Below are 10,550 nucleotides of genomic sequence, written 5' to 3' on the forward strand. Positions count from 1 at the left end.
CATGTTCTGCCTTGTTCAAACCTTGTTAACACGTACAAAGGTAAGTTCTGATAACCTCTGTTGAAGCTATCAACAAAGACGACCTAAAACCAAGTGTTTGGTTGGTTTTTTGGGAGTGTTTTAAGTGCATATGTAAGCGTATGTGCACGCCTGCATTCGCAAGCGTGTGTTTTTGTTTTTCTCCGTCTCGCTTGGTCTCCATCTTGCTTTTGTGTCTTCACAGTTGCTACGCCGAAACCATCTCAATCCCCTGTAAGGCATCATAATGGACCCAGGAAGAGCATCTGGCACTTTGAGACGCCAAAAACGATCACCCCGCTTCGAGCTGCCACTCTTCCCCCCTCCACCATAATACGGTTTTCACGTTTCATTCTCCCCCAGCGCCACGATAGACTGCGCAATCACAAAGACCCAATTAGCCAAGAGGGGATCACGATTTCGCTCGGGGACCGATGGTCCAATTGCATTGAGCAACGTTCGGCGAGGGCCTATGGGGCAGCGGCGCAGGTGGGTGGGACATGGCTGTGGGGCGGAGGTGACACAGTGACATGGATGGAGAACGCTCTGTTGTTTCTGGTCATTTGTGTCACCAAAGTTTTGATTGATGACGGTCAGGATGTTTTTCCCACTCTCCCCTGAGATTCCCAGCTCTCTGGAGGGGGTTTCCACAATGATTCCCCCTGCCTCGAACCCCTACTTTAAGTTTGGCCCTTCGCCCTGCGTCACACAAACCCACATCGACACAGACTTTTTTTGTTCCATTTGAGGCCCCAGATGGTTGCTGCCCACACATCTGTATTGTAAAGCACTAAATATAGGCCCTGTGTGTGTTTGCTAGCACACATGTGAACCTGCATTCACACCAAACCTCCGAGTGTCTGATAGTGGTGAAGAGAACAGAAAGGACAGGAAGAAATAAAAGAAAGTATGAAGTAGCCAAATGTAAATTTGTGCATGTGCGTGAGAGTGTAAAGAGAAAAGCCCGAGGGACGGTAGGTGTGTGGGCGGCTGAGCGAGATGAACAAAAGAAGCAGAGAAGAGAGATGAGGAGCAGCGCATCGCCAGTGAGGATTTGATTGGGTGGGTGGGTGGCTGGTGGAGTGCTGTGGGGTGTTGGGTGTTGAAAAAGGATCTTCCCTCAAAGCCTCACTAAGATATTCCTGGAGTGAGCTAGGGTTTCATTTGGCTTGCAGTCCTACACGCCGTGCCTACATCGTTCTGGGAGCTAAAACCATTTAATATTCACACAACTAGACTGATATTCTCTGGGTTCTGTGACGGATAATAGTCAGACGTTCTAAATCTGTGCGGTGTGAGCATGTGTGGTTGAAGTCCTTGGGTCGACAAAGCGTCATTAGCATGTCAGAGGCGTTCCGTTAGAACCCGGTTCTCTCCATAACAGCTGCTAGTCTGGTGAATTACTCAGTTCATGTGTGTATGAGTGTCCGCGCTTATGTGCGTGTGTGTTCAGTATAAACAAAGGAAGAAGCGAACAGAAGGTTTCATCAAATCACCAAAACACCAAAAGTGTGTGTGTGTGTGTGTATCTGTGTTTGTACCGTGCATCATGCGCTTACTTTGATGATTGAAGAAATCTCCACCAACCATCTTGCTCTGCAGCGTATATGTGTGTGTGCACGAGGAGTGTGTTTGCGTGGTGTGTTTGCATGTGATTGCATAAACATGGTGTCAGAGTGATGAGATGTTCTCCGCATCCATCTGTTCTGCTGGCATTTACATCGCAAGAGGGCCAGAATAGAGGAGAGATAGATGGAGGGAGCTCGAGGAAGATGTGGTGAAGAGATTCAGCGATAATGTTGGTTTTGTCTGTCGGCCTCCAGAGCTATAATGCTCTCTGTGGTCACCTGCGGAGCTCTGAGGATCCATCCTGATGTGATCTTTTAACACAGCTGAGGGTTTCTGAGTATGCGCGAGAGGATGTGTGAGAGCTGCAGCGCGTCTTCCTGTGGATGTGGTTACTGATTGTTCAGTGTGCACATGTGTGTGTGTGTGTGGATGCTTAAGTGTATGTACGAGAGACGGAGAGAGATCTCATTGTTCTGCTCCTCCTTATCTAGCGTCTCAGCGGAGAGCCCGTGCTGTTTCTCCCCTCAGCGATGTGACCTGGCTGTGATACCACACGCCCTCCTCTCCACAGATAACAGACCACCCTAAAAATACTCCTCTTTCTACCACTCCACTCTCTTCCCCTCTGTTCTCCTCACCTCTTCTGGCTCGCTGTATCCCTCCGGGGTCTCCCTGGCCAGGAGTTAGCTCTGCCAGACTGAAATACCTCTGGGCGCTTCTTAATGTCACAGAGGTCTTCTAATTCTATATTTTCCCCCCTTCTCTTTTCGTCTTCTTACTGCTCAGTCCATCAGAGGCCACGGAGCGTTGGTTTGAACAATAAAAAGTCTGTTACATCACAAGTTTTCTTATAATTTTCCACAATAATTCCTCACCCACCACCCTCCTCTCCCCCCTCGCCTTCAGCTACTTCAGTCACCCACAGTCTGGACACACAGGGCAGATGGCATGTAGGAGGAAAACGGTGAGGACAGAATCTGCCCGGCTCACATTATTATACATCAAGTCATTTACCATAACTCCCTGATAAAATATTGAGGAGTGCGTTGTTTTTCATGCCTCATGGGTTTGACGGTCTGGAACAATGCTAATTATGATAAACAACTTTTTTTTTCTTTTTTTTTTTGGAAGATCAACACCAGCCAAGTTCTTTGGGAGATTTTTTTAATCTCTCTGCTGTCTCTCTCACTGCCTCCTCTGATGTGAGATGCTTTTAATGATACTGACAAGGCTTCTTTCTGTAGGTTCGAGTGTGTTTCTTGCTAATTTAAGATGCTTTTATTCGAGATACTTTGCCACAGTTGACATGCGGGGTTAGAAAGCTGCTGTTTTGTTCTTTTTGTGGGTCCGTGCGTGCGTGCATGCGTGCATGTGCATGTGCATCTTCGCCTTTCTTTCGACCCAAACCCACGCAGGTGACCAGAGGGGGTCTTGTGTGGGTGGACAACTCAATGGCGACCCCCTCTCTTTACCCTCACCCTCCTGTCTATCTCCCCCGTCCACCAGTACGAGTTCAAAAAGGAGAGGGGCCCGAGCGGAAAATAAAACTCTGCTCCACACCCACCAGTAAGCAAACAGCCACCAAAATAACATTTAAAAAAGGAAAAGTTATTAGAACACATGCGGGTCTTTTGATTACGAAGAAATAGATTGAGAGATAAAGCACGGCAGATGGTGAGAGGTTACTTGTAAAACTGCGCAGAAGCCATCAGAAATTAGTCAATACCTATTTTGATAAAGCATTAATTGTTAAAGCTGACTAATCAGTAGTTTTTATAATAAGGAAGGAGCAAATGACGTGTAATGAGACAAGTTTCTCACAGCAGTAAGCTCACAAAGAACCCAGAATTTCCCCTCAGCTACAAAGCTTTCAGCATCCTTGAGGTGTCTGTTTAGAAGCTGTAGCAATACTCTTGTGGTTCACTTCTCTCAGCAGCTTTGTTTCCACTCTCAGAAAGAAGCTGTTTCCAGTGAGAACATTATTCACAAACCAACTGTGCACTACCTGTCCTGCAGCGGATAATGTTAGCAACCAGCTGATGACGATGGCGGAGAATTCAACACATAAAGAGTCGATATTAGTGGTTGGTAACGAGCAAAAGAGAGCAAAAAGGACAGTAAACACCAAAGATGAATATAAATACAAGAATAAAAGGGGAAAAAAAGCTATTTTAGGACATGATTTTGGTAATTCGTGACATGTTTTTGGGTTGTTCAAACTGGTGACTACTTTAATCAATGCCTAATCTTCCAGATATTTTTTCAAATAATGAATCTGGCATCGTTTAGTCAACAAAAAACATGAAAATATTAAAAAATAAATAAACAATAAAATGAAAGCTTTTTAAAAAAAGGGATAGTGGCGGTGTTGTTTTAAAAAATTTCCATTGTTCAATTATATAAAATAAAATCTTCACATTTCAGACAAGTAATCGATCAAAATCAATGTTATTTCCAAATGATTTTTAAATGTGTCTTTATGGTTTTGTTCCAAAAATAAGATATAACTCACAATATTACCATAAAACTAGTTTCTGGATCCTAAATCTGGCAAAGAATACAATGACAGACGAGCACAGCACCTCAAGTTGACTTTTTTATGGCCACATAAACGGTTCAGGACGGGTGAATTTGCCAGATACACTCAAGAAGGGTGACACGTCTGAAGCATCTGCAATGTCAAGTAAGAAATCTACTGGGAGACACGTCCTAGTCAACAAAAAACATTAACAGTAAACAAACAATAGTGAAAGTAAGTGTTCGTTGGAGGGGTGTAACCTCACAGGATGTTTGTGTGTCTTTCATGAAGAAAGGCACGGTGATAAAAGGCTGTGTTTTAGGGAGGCTTAACGAGGATTAGCCTGTCAAACCACGCAATTGTCCAGTTTATTACACCACCTTTCCCTTTATCAGTATGCGAAACAGGTCTGCACATGCACAAACACAGACAGGACATGAAACGGAAGCCAGGATATCACCAGCTGCGACTAATCTTTTGTTCTGCCTGATATGATTTGTACCTGATTGTTGAGTGTGACTGTCTAGGTGACTTCTAAACGTTTGTGTGTGTGCTGGTGAAGTTTCTGCCTCTCTGCTGCTGAATGATGAACAAACAGAAGAGACTCCTTGTGACAAACACTCATGCTAATGCGGTTCTCACTAAGTGGCCAGATTTGCTCTATTTATAATGTCCTGCTGAACATCCATCAGCGGCTCGTGCCAACACTGCCCCCATATGGGTGGAAGGAGCAAAAACTGCTGTTGGACACCATCAGATGTGGGTGAGTTTGTGTGATGTGCTAAATTAGGCTGTGTGGGCCCGGCTGCCAAGTGGGAGGAAAGAGAAGGTTTCAGAAAGGGCACAAGTTGAGTAAGTCATAACGAACTCACAACAATCCAAACTAATTTAAAATTACTAGGTCAGCCAAGATGTTGTCTGAGCGAATTTCTACTAAATCTGTCAGCGCACTCATTATTAGTTATAGTTATTATAATCATTATGCCGATACACAGACATTCAGTATGAACATTATGAACAGAATAGCAGCGCTAAATTGTGATTCTGTTTGCCTCTGTTTACCATCAGTGGATTCCTGTTTACTCAGACATTAATTTAGGAGGAAGAAAAGGTTACTATGAAGTTGAGTCATTCAGTAGAAGCAATGCAGAAAACTGTTTCTGGCATGTATACTTACTTGTTAATCACACTGTTTGCAGCTTATGTGCTGAGAATTTGGAGTTCAGTTCTGTTCACTTCACTTCCTTTCATTTAATTTTATTTAAATTCAATACAACTGAATTCAGACCAGTTCAATTCAATTTTGTTTTATTCACTTCAAATCATTTTAACTCAATTCGATTCTGTACAATTCATTTTAATTCACTTAAATTAAGTTCAGTTTATTTTATTTTAATTCAGTTCACTTATATTTGGTTCAGTTAATTTGAGCTGAATTTAATTCACTTCAGTTCAGTGTAATTAAATTCACTTTAGTTTTATTTATATAGCACCAAGAAGTAAAACTGAGTGGAGCCAAGAAGTTGCTGTGGAAGAAGAATTGAGGGCTGCGGTCAGTATAATGTCACTGCTCAGCACATTGTTTGAACAAAGCAACCCAGACAACCATAAGTCATCTCAATGCACTTCACGCACTAAGTTCAAGATCTAACAAAGCCCCGTTGCAGAGGGAAGCTCAAAACAAATCCAGAGATTTCCTTTGAGCAGCTTTTTGTCAACAGCGGGAAGGAAAATCTGGCCTCCAGCAGAACCAGGCTCAGAGAGGGTGGGCATCTGCTTTGGCTGGTTGGGGAGAGGGTAAAGGGGAGAGAGAAATATGAAGACTGAATCCATATCTGTTACTCTGGAGGCTAATAAGTTGCTGGCCTTTACACTCATAAAGTTAAAAGGGCAAAAACCCCATAGATTTCTGCCTGTGGGAACATTGCAGAATTCAAGTTTTCTCCTCTACAGTATAGAGGGATACAATTTACAACTACAATTCAGAATTTCTAGATGCAATCACACAGTGTATGAGTAAATGGAAACCCCACGGTGAATCCAAATTCATAAATTCATTCATGAATGCTGCAGAGGCTTTTGTCAGTATTTTACTGTGCTGGAGGTGCTGATTTTTATGAGTCATTTACAGCTTCTACATGTAGTTTTTGATATGTACAGTACGCAAGAGAGCATTTACAACTTGAAGATGTTGCGTTTATCTAGGTCAGCTGAGCTAGATTTGGAGTTGTCAGCTTTCTGCACACTAAATAGGTCATGCTAACAAGTGGGGGGTTTTGACAAGCCTCTCGTACTCCATCAGTCTCACCACAAAACGATCGAAAGATTGCTGATCCTCTAAAAACACCCTGCTTTAAGCTGTAATGTCAAGTTAAATATCATGTAGAGCAAAAAAAAAAAGGCCCGATCTTATGTAACAATTTACATTTAGATGACATATGTACTGAGAGCTAAATGTAAGTAAGCATTGGAATATTGGAGAAATCTAAAGGAAAAGAAGAACGTGTGATGATGAGAATCTGCTGAGCTGTAGACGAAGAACTTCACAGCACAATTATTAACCCAGAAAATATAAATATAGATGAGAGCCCAAGGAGATTTTATGAACCCAATGCATCAGTGCACCAGTTTCTTAGTCACCGGCCCACATAAACACATCTGGATGTTGCATAGTGGCAGAGTGGAAACTTAATGCAAAATCAAAGTGCAAAGTCTGCATCTTCAGCTGCCATGATGCAATAGTGGGCTTCCTGTCCTCAATTTGGGAGCCACAGGTTTTAAACAAAACCAGGGGTGAAAAATCAGAGACATACAAAGATTAGGTATTCAGTAAGACAACATGGCTCCCACAGCTATCCTCCCCGTGACGGCCGTCCTCCTCTGCTTCATGCTGGGCATATTCAGTCCAGCTCCGGCTGCCCGTAAGCTAATTTCATCACATTTAACAGCTAAATCAGATTAAAAGACAATAGGTCTGACAATAGGAGTGTAAACTGAACAGTTAAGAATGTGGTGTCTCTGTGTTTGTGTGCAGTGGGTGCTCGTAGGCCATCGTGTTGTACAAAATACAGCAAGAATCCGTTGGACGTCCAGGAGATAAGGGGCTACAGAGAACAAAGTGACACAGGTGTCTGCCGCATCAAGGCCATCATGTAAGACTTACAGCTTTTTTATATATAATATGTGAATATCATGGTCACAGCATGACAACATTTTTGGGTTGGTGATGGCTAACTTTTTGGATTTAATGATTTAAAAAGACATTTAATTATGATTTTTTAAAAATATATATTATTGTTTCTTTTGCAGAAACTAATCTGAGCTCATTTTAGATTTTAACAGTTTGCTGTTTCAATTTCATAACTCTAAAGAAGTAGCTGTTTGGTTTCCTATTGGAATAAATTCTGGCAACACATGATTTGTTTTCAATCTATCTAATCTTTAAGCCTGATAAAATGCAATCTCATACAAAAATGCTGGACATTGAACCTCACTACTTTTTGTTATCAAATAGTGTGAAATCCTGAAACCTAGCTCTGAAGATAAGATAAGATAAGATAAGATAAGATAAGATAAGATAAGATAAGATAAGATAAGATAAGATAAGATAAGATAAGATAAGATAAGATGAGATGAGATGAGATGAGATGACATGAGATGAGATGAGATGAGATGATTCTTACGCCACATGTTGCTCAGAAAAAACAAACATAACATGCTGTGCCTAAAACGTAAAAAGCAGTAAGACACACGATACATTACTGAAATTACTAATGTAAGTGAGATACATAAAGTAATTCCACAAATCCACACATTTCAAAACTGTTTCCTGCTCTTTATGCCTTTCTGATAATGTGTCTCACTGTTGCAGTTTCTTCACAGCGAGTAGGACTAAGGTTTGTGCAGATCCAGAGGCTCCCTGGGTGAAGGAAGCTCTGAAGTTCCTCAGGTATGACATGCTCATCCATCCATCCATTCTCTATACACCGTGTTATCCTCACTAGGGTCGCGGGGGGTGCTGGAGTCTATCCCAGCTGACTCGGGCGAAGGCAGGGGACACCCTGGACAGGCCCATCTGTCGCAGGGCTATGACATGCTCAGGCACTTTTAAATACCAGCTAGCTGCAGTTCAGACATGGACCTTAAATCAGTGCAAGACTTTGGGGGTATGAATGGACAGGGGTTCATTTTGGGGGCATTGTGAATAAAAACAACTTATTTGTTTGTTCTTTTAAAGTTCCAAACTGAAGAAGATGTCCAAAACTGGCCCAGCAGCAAGTGGAACTCCAAAGAGTGAAAGTGACTCTTTCTACAATGAAACTGAGCCCTTCCTCAACGACACCGACATCTTTGGTCTTTAATTAGCCAAAACCAGGTTGTTGCAGGAATGCCAATTTGATGGAATGTTTGAGAATATTACCTCTGAACAAGAGATATTGCTTTTTACTTTTGCAGCTTTGACCATAGAACTTCATTATCAAGACTTCAGGGCAGCCTGAGGAGAACAGCTTTTAGGAAACTCATGTAGAGTATTTGCTCCATCGATGACAGAACGTTTATAATGAGCATCTCTGATTTTAAAATCTTGTTTTTCTAATTACCCTGTTGTGTTTCCTGCTATGACTCTGCTGCTTGATGAAATTAATGTGCTGAAACAGATATTATTGGGATTCTAATAAATAAACGAAGTCCAACACTGGTGTCCTGATTTATTTAACCAAACTATAACACTAAAATGTTGCACAGCTTTCACCAAAATGAATCCAAGTGATATAAAATAATAATAAATTTATTTTTAAAGCACTTTCCGTCAAAGTGCTGTACACAGAAATAAAAACTATAAAAACAATCAAAACAGACAAAAACAATAAAAACAAAAAAATAAAAAAAGACATCAGTAAAACCAACAATTTAAGATTCACATGTAAAAGAAAACAAGTGGGTCTTCAGCGTAGTTTTAAATACATTAATGGACGATGCCTGCCTGACGTATTTCAGCAGGCAGACTGTTCCATAATGCTGGTGCCCGGAATGAGAAAGCCTGTTCCCCAACCGTCTTTTTACAGACCTTTGGGATATTCACAAGGCCAGTCCCCTGGGAATGGAGAACCCGAGTGAGAACATACGGGTTAACCAGGCTGGATAGGTGCAATGGGACAATTCCATTTACAATTTTGTAGGTTAGTAACAGCACCTCAAAGTTTGCTCTAACATGAACAGGTAGCCAGTGCAGAGAGGCCAGCACTGGAGTAATGTGTTCATATTTACTCGCTCTGGTCAGAACGTGAGCTGCTGGACTATCTGCAGACCATGAAGGCTCTTCATTGCTACCTGATGAAAGGCCGTTACAGTAATCCAACTGTGAATTAAGACTTCAGCGTCCTGAAATGACAGAATCGCTCTGATCTTGGAGATGTTTCTGAGGTGAAAAAAGGCCACTCTGGTCACCTCTTTAATATGGAACTTGAACAAAAGATTTTTATCAAAGAGTATACCAAGATTCTTGACCCTGTCTTTACAATGAATAGCACAGTCACCCAAAGACAGAGTAAAATTATCAAACCGAGGATTAAGTCTTTCAGGTTAGAAGAAAAAGCGCTAATTTTAGAGCAATTAGCACTTTTAACTCATATATAATAACCTGACTGTAGAATGGAGACCCCATTATATCATTGAAAGATATATTTTCCAATGAGTAGATAACATAAGGTTGACAACTTGTGTAAAATGAGTGGACTGCTGCTCCAGATGGTGTATATTTTAGTGGCATGATGTGCCTGTCTGTACTTGGGAAAGGATGCTGGCAGCATATCTGCTGGAAGGTGTCTGAAAAGTTTTCGATGAGCTGTTCTGACCTCTGAGCTCATGCAAATGCATGACATGAGCGACAGGGAGGGAGTTTCTTGTGCTATTTCAGATCAACGCCCTAAGGGGTTGGTGGCCCGGTCCGACAAAGTGACTCCCTCACTGACAAGCTCCTTTAATGCAAAGTGAACTGCAGTCATTTTAAGTACCCACTAGATGGCAGAATGAATCTGTTTTAAAAAAAACTGACTTTTGTAGGCTGCAATTGTGAACAAACCCTTATTTTAACTAATTACACACCAGCAGGTGTTGTAGTTGTTCTTTCCTATGCTGAAAACATCATTTAGACAGTTCACATTGGAAAAGAATGTGAACCTCAAGTCTAATGACAAACTAAAGTTGATTAGAAATAACGAAACAAGGCAGGACATGTGGTTTAGAGATAAAATGTTTTTTAAAAAGAAAGCTATTCACAAGAAGCTCCTGTTGGTGTGAACCACGCTCACTAGAAAGAGAACACTCAGAAGACTTTAGATCAAGAACTGCTGATTGGCATAAAATCGCAAAAGATTACAAAGTAATCTCATAGAGTCGAGATATTCACCAATTCTCAGTTACAGAAACTGTATTAATGGAGACG

The 10,550-nt window shown here is 41.5% G+C and overlaps 1 protein-coding gene across 1 annotated transcript; it reads left to right on the top strand.

Moving 5' to 3' along the window:
- The first annotated feature begins 5,644 nt into the window (after positions 1–5,644).
- LOC110948938 (C-C motif chemokine 20-like) lies at positions 5,645–8,804 on the top strand. Its single transcript, XM_022190715.2, has 4 exons — positions 5,645–7,026; positions 7,140–7,257; positions 7,977–8,054; positions 8,343–8,804. The coding sequence occupies exons 1-4, from the start codon at positions 6,945–6,947 to the stop codon at positions 8,464–8,466; spliced, it is 402 nt and encodes a 133-aa protein (XP_022046407.1). The 5' UTR covers positions 5,645–6,944; the 3' UTR covers positions 8,467–8,804.
- The last annotated feature ends 1,746 nt before the right edge of the window (positions 8,805–10,550 follow it).

The sequence above is a fragment of the Acanthochromis polyacanthus genome, chromosome 9 (assembly GCF_021347895.1).
Source record: "Acanthochromis polyacanthus isolate Apoly-LR-REF ecotype Palm Island chromosome 9, KAUST_Apoly_ChrSc, whole genome shotgun sequence".
Lineage (NCBI taxonomy): Eukaryota > Metazoa > Chordata > Actinopteri > Pomacentridae > Acanthochromis > Acanthochromis polyacanthus.